At 36.9% G+C, this 12,511-nt stretch overlaps 1 protein-coding gene across 1 annotated transcript in view; it reads left to right on the top strand.

Moving 5' to 3' along the window:
• The window catches only part of WBP4 (WW domain binding protein 4), a 69,235-nt gene that overhangs the window by 12,259 nt on the left and 44,465 nt on the right, over positions 1 to 12,511 (top strand). Inside the window, exons 6-9 of the mRNA XM_032315259.1 lie at positions 2,530 to 2,576; positions 3,040 to 3,115; positions 5,302 to 5,495; positions 12,291 to 12,454. Coding sequence (XP_032171150.1) covers positions 2,530 to 2,576; positions 3,040 to 3,115; positions 5,302 to 5,495; positions 12,291 to 12,454 — 481 coding nt within the window. The remainder of the gene's footprint in view (positions 1 to 2,529; positions 2,577 to 3,039; positions 3,116 to 5,301; positions 5,496 to 12,290; positions 12,455 to 12,511) is intronic.

Raw genomic sequence — 12,511 nt, forward strand, 5'->3', positions numbered from 1 at the left:
CTCTGGATTTCAGTGTCGGTCATGATGTCAGGGTTGTGGGATCGAGCCCTACATCGGGCTCCTGGCTCAGTATGAAGTCAGCTTGAGATTTTCTCTCTCTCGCTCGCTCCCTCTGTGTTCCCCCACCCCCATGCTCTCTCCTTTCTTTCCTCTTTCTTTTTCTTAAGATTTTATTTATGTATTTGAGAGAAAGAGAGCACAAGCCAGGTGGGGTAGAGCAGGCAGAAGGAGAAGCAGACTCCCCGTTGAGCAGGGAACCCGATGTGGGGCTCCATCCCAGGGCTCTGAGACCATGACCTGAGCCAAAGGCAGACGCTTAACCAACTGAGCCACCCAGGTGCCCCTTCCTCCCTCTTTCTAAAATAAATAAGTAAAATCTTTTATGAAAATGATTTTTAAGAGCTATTAATTATGTGTTTCTCCCTTTTAACTCCTATTGCTTGCTTCCTTTGTTCGCCATCCTACTGTTTATAGTCTTGCTCTCAGCAAAACCCTTGAACAACAGGTGTTAGGGACGCTGACCCTCCCTACCCCATGTGGTAGAAAATCTGCTTATAATTTAAAGTACAGTTGCCATACAGTGTTACATTAGTTTCAGGTATACAACACAGTGATTTGACAGTTCCAAACTTTAACCCATGCTCACCCCATTTGCAGTCCCAATACACTTCTATTGCAGCTTTATTGACTATATTCTCTCTGCTGTCCTTTTCTTCATCTCCATGGCTTATTTATTTTATAACTAGAAGTTTGAGCCTGTTCTTCCCCTTCACATATTTCACGTGTTCAGCCATCCACCACCCTCGCTTGCAACCACCAGTTCTCAATATTTAAGAGTCTGGTTTTATTTGTTTTGTTTTTTAGACTATACATGTAAGTGAAATCATATGGTATTTGTCTGTCTTTGTTTGATCTATATCACTTAGTATAATATCCTCTAGGTTCATCCATGCTGTTACATGGCAAGATTTTATTTTTTATGGCTGAGTAATATTTGTGTGTGTGTGTGCATGTCTGTGTGTGAAAGAGGGAGAGAGATGAGTATCTCACATTTTTAATCCACTCATCTATCAATGAGCACTTGGGTTGCGTCTGTATCCTGTCTATGTATAATAATAGACATTATTATCATATATTAATAATGCTGCTATAAATATAGAGGTGCATTTATCTTTTCAAATTAATGTTTTCATTTTCTTCAAGTGTATGCCATAGTGGAATTACTGGATCATATGGTTTTTATAACATTTGACTCCCCAAAAACTTAACTACTAATAGCCTACTATTGACTAGAAGCCTTACAGGTGACATAAACAGTTGACACACACATTTTGTGTGTTATATGTATTATATACTATATTTTATAGTAATCCTTTTTCTTAATTTTTTCAGTATTACTAGACTATGTGGTTCATCTGTGAGGGTTTTTTTAACTGTCACAAAATCTCTCAAAAATTTTCCAATATATTTATTGAAAAAAATCTGCTTGTAAGTGGACCTGCACAGTTCAGACCCATGTTGTTCAAGGGTCAGGTGTACTTGTTTTTAATTCCTGCATCTTTCATCTTGTTCATCTTAAGTCATTCATTGTTTCTCGCTCTCCCCTCCCTAGGATGTCAAACGACCATCTCATTTCTTCAAAACTCATCAAGCCTGGGACACCTGGCTAGCTTAGTCAGAAAAACACATGACTCTTAAATTGGGGGTCATACATTTGAGCCCTGTGTTGAATGTAAAGATTACTAAAAAATATTAATAAAGTTTTAAAAAAGCTTTTCGATCCTTGGGTCGAGCCACCTGGGTGGCTCAGTCAGTTGAGCATCCAACTCTTGGTTTTGGCTCAAGTCATCATCTCATGGGGTGTGGGATCAAGCCCTGCATCAGGCTCTGTGAGCCCCCAGGTAGTCTGCTTAGGGTTCTCTCCCTCTTCCCAGCCTCCCATGCATATAAGCATGCACACTCATTTGTATGCTCTCTGTCTCTCTCAAATAAATAAATCTTTAAAAAAACAAACAGACTTCTGAATTCTGCGAGATCTTACCTGCATCTAAGAATTCTTGTGGAAGTCCCAGTAACTTCTTTTTTTTTTCTTTTTTAAGATTTTATTTATTTATTTATTTGAGAAAGAGACAGTGAGAGAGAGCATGAGCAAGGAGAAGGTCAGAGGGAGAAGCAGACTCCCCATGGAGCTGGGGGCCCGATGCGGGACTCGATCCCGGGACTCCGGGATCATGACCCGAGCTGAAGGCAGTCGTCCAACCAACTAAACCACCCAGGCGTCCCAGTCCCAGTAACTTTTAATCCTCATTCTGTTTTTCCTTCTTGGTTAAATATCATTCACATATGTTCTGTATAATACTATTGGGATGTATATTGTTTCTTTTTATTTTTCAATTCTATGTTTAACTGTAGGCCTGTAGTGTTTTGTACACATTAAATGTCCTATAAATTTTTGCCAAATTAAATTTTTTGAGAAGTTTTTCTTTTAAAGTGAAAAAATTGTATTAATGAAGTATATTTTGCTTTAAGCATCCCAATGGGAGAGACCAGAAGGATTTCAAGGAAACTTAAAAAAGGTAACAAGCATATTGTTAGTGTCTTTAAACTGATTGGTTTCTGGGTTTTTTATAAAAGAGTTCTGTTAAGCAAATTTACTTCCAGATAAGGCCCCCTACACACACTTTGTTACTTTCTTCCTATATTCTTTTGTGAGAAGACTGGGTGGAGGTGAAAAATTGATATCTACCTAAAAACTCCATGCAGGGCAAATATCATCAGTTAATTTGTAGTCCATTGCATTCAGATGTCCCTGTCCATCTGCAAAGAATTGTTCCTATCTTTCAGAGGTGCAATGTTCTCTCTCTGAAAGTTAGTTTATAATTAACACAAACCAAGCTTCCTGGCCATAGTCAATACTGCCTCTCTAATTCCCAGGTGTTAAGAGGAAAGGGAAAGCAGCTGACTCTATGCCTTAGTTATTTAATATAGTATAACTACATCATTATCTTCCATTTATGCTGGTTATTTTCCTCCCATTAGATAGCAGGGAAGACTGTTTGGGTAGAAGGAGTAAGTGAAGATGGTTATACCTACTATTACAATACAGAAACAGGAGGTAAGTATGACCTTTGATTATCCTAACTATATAAAGTTGTACCTGGAACTGCTTATTAGCCTGCTGATGAAGGGAACTTAGGAATTTTAGTATAGCGATCAACATACATCCATAGCATGTGTATATTACTTTTGTAATTTAAAAACAACACAGTGGAAGAACAGGAAGGTTTTCATATATAATATACTGTGTTGCTCATAATTCTTACTTGATGTGCCATTCACAAATTTTAAAGATCATTTTTACTTTATCATTATTGACTTTTTTTTTTTTTAAAGATTTTATTTATTTATTTGACAGAGAGAGAGATCACAAGTAGGCAGAGAGGCAGGCAGAGAGAGGGGGAAGCAGGCTCACTGCTGAGCAGAGAGCCACATGTGGGGCTTGATCCCAGGACCTTGAGATCATGACCTGAGCCGAAGGCAGAGGCTTAACCCACTGAGCCACCCAGGCGTCCCCATTATTGACTTTTTAAATTATTATTGTAGAAATATAATCATTACCTTGAAAGCTACCTTAGAAATCACCTAATTTGACTTGCCTTTTCCTTTCTAAAAAACAAAACAAGTTATGTTAGTAGTGGCTTAGAATGTCAGATTTTCACTTTTACTATCCCAGTAATGTTTCAGTTATATTAAATATTTATAAAACATGCATAACTGTTATCAGTTATTATCTAAGTTTTTCAAGTTAACATTTTTTCTAATTTAATTTTATAGAATGGGTTAGCAAGTAATTATAGTTAGTTTCTCCTACAATTAAATTTACCAAAATATGTATAGTATCAGTAGAAGTTTGAGAGTCTTTATTTAATTATTTATTAAATTTCTACTATCCAAACACATAGCATTAAATCTTTTAGGAAGAAAAGGCCCATGTTAGCCTCCAAGTAGATAACCTAGCCTGCCCAACAGTAGTAATGGTTCTAGCTTGGTAAAATTGAGATACTGAATCTTTCTGAAGATAAAATAATATAGTGATATAATATAGGTGGAGAGTTGGTTCTGGGCTCAGTGCATAGCTTCTTCCGTTACCAGCTTTATGATTCTGGGGCAAGTCTCTGAACCTCTAGCCGCTGTTATGCAAAACTGAGATGATCATGTATACTCTTGGATCATGAAGGTCGGTATCTATGAAGTTCCCAGAACAGTACCTAATACATAGTAGGTACTTAAATTATTTCCTGAAAGTTTGTTACTCGTGTGAAATATAGATAAGGAAATAATTATTTTCATGTTGGAAAACACCTTTTTTTTTTTTCTAAGGATTTTATTTTTAACTAATCTTCTACATCCAGTGTAGGGTTCGAGCTTATAGCCCTGAGGTCAAGAGTTGCATGCTCCATTGACTGAGCCACCCAGGCGCCCTAGAAAACACCCTCTTTTAATAAGAGGCTATACAAACTGCTTTGCCCTCAAACTGTTTCAGTTTATGTATAGCAAGCGTAATTATTGATACAGCCCCTTTCACTCGTAAAAGTGTCTCAGTTAGACAGTAAATCTTACCATTCCTTTCCCTTTTATTATACTAAAAATGGAGACTGTTAGATAATTAGAAATGCTGTCTTTTTTTTTTTCAGTGTTCCAAGATTCATTGTTTATGTATAACACCCAGTGCCACACGCAGTATGTGCCTTCCTTAATACCCGCCACCAGGCTGTCATTTTACTAAAAGCCCAGTAAACCACTGGATGGCAGTAGAGTGCAATGGAGATTATTTTTTTCCTAGTATAAAAATGACGAATTATATTCATTCAGGTCTTCACAGTATGATTTCACTCTGTGCGGACCCCAGGAAACCTTTGTGATAAATAAATTCCAGGAAATCTAATGTGTACTCATTAGCACATGTTTCCTGATGCTGGTGTCAGATAAAGTGTGACAGTCCTTCTAAGGTGTTACCCAGTTCTTAGGTCTCTTTCCATTAGGGTTATAGTTTATGTGTCTGGAATCCAGATTGAAATCAATTCTCAAAAGATAAAAGAGAAAGTGCTTTGGGAATTCTTTTTTATTATCTTCTTAATCAAGTGATAGTGTAAAATAGATGTAGTGCTATTCTTTAATAATATATTGTGGGAAAAAGGTTTAAAAAAATACATTTGTAAATGACAGGGAGTGTTATATTGGTATTTACTTTGGAATAGAATTGGTAACTAAATAACATGACTATTAAAATGTGTTGAATAGAATCCAGATGGGAAAAACCTGATGATTTCATACCACACTCTGGCGATCTGCTTTCTAGTAAGGTTGATGAAAAATCACTTGGTACCCTAGAAGAGTCTAAATCATCAGATTCTCATAGTGATTCTGATGGAGAAGAGGAAGCAGAAAAAGGAGAGGCCTCTACCGAAACACAAAAGCCAAAAATAAAGTTTAAGGTAGGTTCTTGATTTATTCTTTATAGAACTTTACCAATTTACTGAAAGCTCAGCAGACTTACTCAGTTTTCTGGTGCAAGATAGAAGTAAAGCCAAGACGTACATTTTTAGCAAATGGATAAATGGTTGTAGCACTTTTAGTATCTATCTGGTGGCAAGACAGTTCATTTTTAGACCTCTTAAGTTTGAGATACCCCCAGGAACATCTAGAGAGCTGTCTGAATATACAAATCTGAGTATCTGTATCTAGGCTAGAGATGCTAATTTGAGTACCATCAGCATACTGGTAGTAATTTAAATCTCAGAATGAGTGAGATAATCTAGGAAAATGACTTTGGGCAACATTAAATATTAAAGTGACAGGCAGGGAAAGAGGAACTCATAATGGAAAGAATGGCTAGAAAGTTATGCAGAGAAGCAGAAGAATTTAAGATCCAAGAAGCTAAAGGAATAGAGTGTCAAGTATTAATTAGGTCTAGAACAAGAAGAATGAAGCCCTTCTTGTAGTTTCACCAGGGTTTGAGGTGGCAGAACTCAGATTATATTGTACATCTGAAACTAATATTAGACTATATTAACTAACTGGAATTTGAATAAAAACTTTAAAAAATAAATAAAGGGGCAAATGAGTATCTTCAGTTAAGCATCTGCCTTCAGCTCAGGTCATGATCCTGGGGTCCTGGGATCGACCCCCATATCAGGCTCCCTGTTTAGTGGGGAATCTGCTTCTCCCTCTGCCCACCCCACCCCCCTGCTTGTACTCTCACTCACTGTCAAGTGAGAAATAAAAAATCTTAAGAAAGAACTCCAATTATAGAGGAATGAAAAGTGGTTCATGGTTTATATGTGGTTTGGATATGAGATGAAACCTAGAAATTGGTTGTCAGGATGATGGCTACACGTTGACTCTTAATCATGAGAGATTTGTGGTAATGATGTTTTCATTTAGAGGGACTCGAAAGGAGGTGGAGTGGGAATACCAGCAAGGGTAGGTGGATAGGTTGGTCTTGAATGAGGAATAAACTCATTTTCGATAGGGTAAGGTTTTCCTTTTCTGTAAGAAGGTAGGACTATGGATGAGTTGGTATCAGGGAGGAAATTGAAAGAGTCATGCCCTTTTAGCCTCAGTTTACTCATTTATAAAGAAATCAAGATTGCTTCCTGAGAGTGAGGAGCTTTGAGTAGCTTGACAACATTAATGAATTGAAATAGTCATTCAGCTGGGGTGGGAGAGAAAGTGAACCAAGTAAAAAGATTGTCAGATGCAGAAAAGTAAAATTAAACATTTTTACAGTATTGCTCGTCCTGCTTTGTGATCTTTCCAGGAATACTCTGGGAGCCTAGGTGGCAAAGCAAAAAAGACACATAGCATGTGTCATCCATAGATGACATTACTGGCCAGAGTAGTGAAGGAAATCTAAGGATGCTGGAGAGAGGGTACTTCCAGGCCACATCTAGAATCTTGTCATTGCCTGGAATTTTTCTACGTACCCCATAATTCTGGGTAGAACTCGGGCTGAGGGCTATATCTAGTTCGTAGAGGAGCAGCCGCAGAGCCCTTATAGTAGCTGTCTCATGATGTTTATATTTCTTTGTTGTTCTTTTTTATTTTCTTTATATTTCAGTCTGCTTTAATTTCTCTCGAAAGTATTTTACAGTTTTCGGTGTCACATATTTTGTCAGATTTATCCCTGGGTAATTGTTTCGTGCTAATATAAGTGGTATAGGTTAAAATTTTTAATTTCCAATTGTTCACTGCTAATATATAGAAAAATCACATAGTAATTATTTCTGACAACTTTATTAAATGTACTGTTAGTTCCAATGGAATTTTTTAGTAGAGTCATTAGGACTTTTCTGCATTCACAATCCCATCATCTTTCACTCGGTGCCCCTTATATTAATGATGTTTCTCCACTCTGGCCATTGGGAGCATAAACTATTTCCACCGCTATATTATTTTCTTTTTGAGATTTTATTTTTAAGTAATATCTCTTTTTTTTTTTTTTTAGTACAACCAACATGGGGTTTGGACTCAACAACCCTGAGGTCAGGAGTCACATGCTCCACCGACTGAGCCAGCCAGGCACCCCCATCTCCCAATGTTTATAGCCAGTATCCTGGACAGACATTATTAATTTCAAGCAAATAAGATATTATAAAATACAGATAAACAAAGACAGACTACCTATAACCCTGCTACTTCCCAGAGAAATCCCTCCTATAACATTTTGGTGTTTTCTCGGTCTGTGTTTTTTTTTTTTTTTTTTTTTTTTAATTCAGACTCTCATACATTATTTTAAAATATGGAGTCATTCTGGGGGCATCTAGGTGGCTCAGTTGGTTAGGCATCTGCCTTCTGCTCAGAGCATGATCCTAGGGTCTTGGAATTGAGCCCCACGTTAAGCTTCCTGCTCTCTCTCTCCCTCTGCCCCAACCCCCCCTGCTCTTGTGCATGCTGTCTCTCAAATAAATAAAATCTTCAAATTAAAACATGGAGTCATACTATGATAAGGTCTTGATTGCTTTAAAATTTAATCTGTCACAAAGACATCAATAACTTTTTATCAAAATACTGGATGGATAGTTTTCTGTGGTATGAATACATTATTATTTATTCAGCCGTTTGTAGCTGAATATTTCTTTTTAATAACCACTGAGGACTGGGGAAGAAATACCTAGAGACACATTATTAAGCAGTGTTAAAGTCTCTGCTGACACTTGTATTGTAAATTCTGAAGTCTTACCAGTTTGTATGGTTGTGTGATTTTTTTTTTTTTAATTCCAGTACACTTAACATACAGTGTAATATTAGTTTCGGGTATATTAGTTTAGTGACTCAGCAATTCCGCACATCTCCCAGTGCTTATCACAACACAGGCACTTCTTAATACCCATCACCTATTTCTCCCCCTCCCCACCCACCTCCCCTCTGGTAGCCATCAGTTTGTTCTCTATACTTAAGGGTCTGTTTCTTGGTTTTTCTCTCCCTCTCTATTTTTTCCCTTTGCTTGTTTGTTTCTTAAATTCCACGCAAGTGAGTTCCTATGGTATTTATCTTTATCTGACTTACTTCACTTAACACACTCTAGTTCCATTCATGTCATTGGAAATGGCAACCTTGCATTCCTTTTTCTTACAGCTAAATAATAATCCAGTACATATTCATATATCACATCTTATTCATCTGTCAGTGAGCACTGGGCTACTTCCATAGTTAGTTGTAAATAATGCTGCAATAAACATAGAGGTTTGGCTTCCATGGTTTTGCTAACATAGTTTGACTGTTGTAAATAATGCTGCAATAAACATTTTTTCCTATAGTTTTGATTTGTATTTCCTTAATGATCAGTGATGCTGAGCATTTTTTCATGTGTTGGCCATCTATTTGTCTTTAGAGAAATTTCTGTTCGTGTCTTCTATTTTTAGTTGGATTCTTTGCTGTTTGGATGTTGGTTTGTATAAGTTCTTTATATATTTTAGATATTAACCCTTTATTGGCTATGTCATTTGCAGAATCTCTTCTCCCATTCAGTAAGTTGCCTTTTAGTTCTGTTGATTGTTTCCTTTGCTGTGGAGAAGGTTTTTGTTTTATTGTAGTCCCAGTAGTTTATTTTTGCTTTTATTTCCCTTCCCTCAGTCATATGTAGAAAAATGTTGCTATAGCCAATGTTAGAGTCCTTACTACCTGTGCTTTCTTAAAGGATTTATGGTTTCAGGTCTTACATTTAGGTTTTGTATTTTGTTTTTTGTTTTTTAGGATTTTATTTATTCATTTGACAGAGAGAGAGAGAGAGATCACAAGTAGGCAGAGAGGCAGGCAGAGAGAGAGGGAGAAGCAGGCTTCCCACTGAGCAGAGCGCCTGATGCAGGGCTCGATCCCAGGACCCTGAGATCATGACCTGAGCTGAAAACAGAGGCTTAACCCACTGAGCCACCCAGATGCCCCTCACATTTAGGTCTTTGATCCATTTTGAATTTATTCGTGTGTATAGTATAAGAAATTGGTCAGTTTCATTCTTTTGCATTACCTGACCAGTTTTTCCAATACCATTTGGTGAGGATGGTCTTTTCCTGGTGTATATTCATTCCTGCTTTGTCAAAGATTAATTGACCATAAAACCGTGGGTTCATTTCTGGGTTTTCTCTTTTGTTCTGTGGATTTGTGTGCCTATTTTTGTGCCAGTATCATACTGTTTTGATTACTAAGGCTTTGTAATATAACTTGAAGTCTGGTTGTGTGGGAGTCCCCCCCCCCCCCCGCCCCGTAACACTTGACAGACCAGTGATTGGATAGGTTGTGTTGGAGGTTTTTAGGCCCCACACAAGAGACAAATAGACGAAGATACTTAAGGGTGCTAGCAAAAAAAAATGTTTATAAAGTGATTCTGTGTGGACACGGAGCTCTTTAATGAAGGGTGTAAAATCTGTGCTTAACATCACCGATCATCAGGAAAATGCAAATCCAAACTACAAGGAAATAATCACTCATACCTGTCACAATGGCTAAAATTTAAAACAAGAAATAACAGGTGTTGGCAAGGAAGTGGAGAGAAAGGAACCTTCTCATGCACTGTTGGGAGGAATAAAACTGGTGTAGCCACTGTGGAAAACAGTATGGAGGTTCCTCACATAGTTAAAAATAGAACTGCCCTAGGATCCAGCACTACTGGGTATTCACCCCAAAAATACAAAAATAGTAAGTTTTTATTGTTTATGTTTATTACATAACATATCTGTATTACAGCATTGTCTGTAAAAGCCAAACAATGGAAGCAGCCCAGATGCTCACTGACAGATGACTAAAGATGTGGTGTATACACACACACACACACACATATGTACAGTGAAAAATTACTCAGCCATTAAAAAGGAATGAAATCTTGCCATTTGCAGTGACATGGATGGAGCTAGAGAGTATAATTCTAAGTGAAATAAGTCAGAGAAAGAAAAGTATCATATGACTTCACTTGTGTGGAATTTTAGAAACTAAACAAACAAGCAGTGGGGGAAAAAGAGAGAGAGGGAAAGTTAAAACAAAAAACAGACCTTTAGTATTTAAACCAAGAAACAGACCTTAAACTATAGAGAACAAACTGATGGTTACCAGAGGGAAAGTGGGTGGGGCAGATGGGTAAAATAGATGATGAGAAATAAAGAGTACACTTACCATGTTGAAAAAAAAAAAAGGATCAAAAATTAAAAAAAAAAAATGATTCCCTGTGGATGTGAAGCTCTGTACTGATGTAAGATCTAGATGAGGTCAACAAACACAGAACACAAGGAGAAGTTAAGGCATTAGAGATGGTAACGAGGTTGGACAGAGGTATATTAGAAGTAAGGAAGCCAGAAAATCAAAAGAAAAATTTACTGTGGTTAAATGTGGGGATGCTTTTGGAATTTTAAATTTCACAGGTAGGGCATTTTTGAGTGATGACGTAGTTCAAACTAAAAGGTACACTGATGTAAGGATTTAATATTTAAATACTACCTATCTGGTATATATGAGGGAAAATATCTTATATAAACATTAAGCAACTGAAATATAGTTGAAGGCCAGCGGCATTAATTGTGAAGCTCACAGAACAGGCTAGGGAATTTTTAAGGTATAGGATGATGGGTTTGAATAGAAAGAACATGGTTAAAGTAATCAGTGAATATGGAGTAGGGGCCAAAAGTCATTATCGTGTGAGGAAGGTGATATGAACCTCAGGAGGAGGCATTTATTACATTGCATTAGAATTAAAGCATACATTATGATCTCAGTAAAAATCTTTTATTTTAAAAAAGGTCACAGCCTAGAAATTGCCCAGAATGCTAAGAGAAAGTGAATACTGCCTTACAGTTTTATGATGAAACAGAATGAGGGAATGTGTTAAAATCCATTCAGAGAATTACAGAGCAGTGTCCTAAGACTGCCACCCATGGTTGTGCATCTTGCAGAGAAAGTGAAATCTAGTGTATGGTCCATTTGTTTAACTGAATCGTTGAGCTTTGTTTTCCCGGTGAAGGAGTGCCATAAAAATACTAGCCCTACCCAAGGGCTCCCATGGGATCTCCTTCTAATCAAGGGTGTGTCTTTTTCTCATTTCACATAGTTATGTACCAGTTATAATTCCTTTAAGGCTTTAGCAGTCACCTCAATGTGAAAACAGATTTCAGTTAAGACTGATAGTTTATGGGAGTTCTTTAAGTAGATAGTGTAGTAGGGTCTAGTGACATGGCATTAAATTCAGAAAAGGCACAATATAAGGGAAGATCACTATTGGATATATAATTAAGGAGAAAAGGCAGAAAAAAGAAGAGAGGATTAAAGAAGGCCAGTATATGCCCTCAATTGGACAACACTGGGGCCTCTGGGTGTCTCAGTCAGTTAAGTGTCTGCCTTCAGTTCAGGTCATGATCCCAGAGTCCTAGGATCCAGCCCTGCATCAGGCTACCTGCTCAGCAGGAAGCCTGCTTCTTCTTCTCCCTCTGCCTTCTGCTCCCCCTGCTTGTGCTCTCTGTCTCTGTGAAATAAGTAAAATTTTTTAAAAATTGTAGAATATTAATTGAATCATACTAGATTATTTTAAAAACCAGCCTTGGCCCATTGTATCTTAACATCTGACATATTAAAAAACCTAATCAAGGATTAAAATTTAAAATTCTTTTATGTGTATTTTTTGTGTAATGTGCAAATTAAAAATATTGAGTTAGTATATTATTATTTATAAATCAGTAAGATTATGTTAATGAAATTGTGTCCCTGTAGTTTTGCTTGAAGTATGTTATTTCTTGACTTTGACATTTCAGGAAAAAAATAAAAATAGTGATAAAGGAACTGAACCAGAAACACAAAAAGAAAAAAATACCCAAGAACAAAATTCATCAGGTCCCAATGAAGAAAAATCCAAAGCTCATAAAAAGTCAAACCCATATGGAGAATGGCAAGAAATTAAACAACAAGTTGAATCTCAGTAAGTACCTAAAACTTAATCCCACTGTTATTACAAATTGTATTTTCTATCTCAGTA

This window comes from Mustela erminea, chromosome 15 (assembly GCF_009829155.1).
Source record: "Mustela erminea isolate mMusErm1 chromosome 15, mMusErm1.Pri, whole genome shotgun sequence".
Taxonomy (NCBI): Eukaryota; Metazoa; Chordata; class Mammalia; order Carnivora; family Mustelidae; genus Mustela; species Mustela erminea.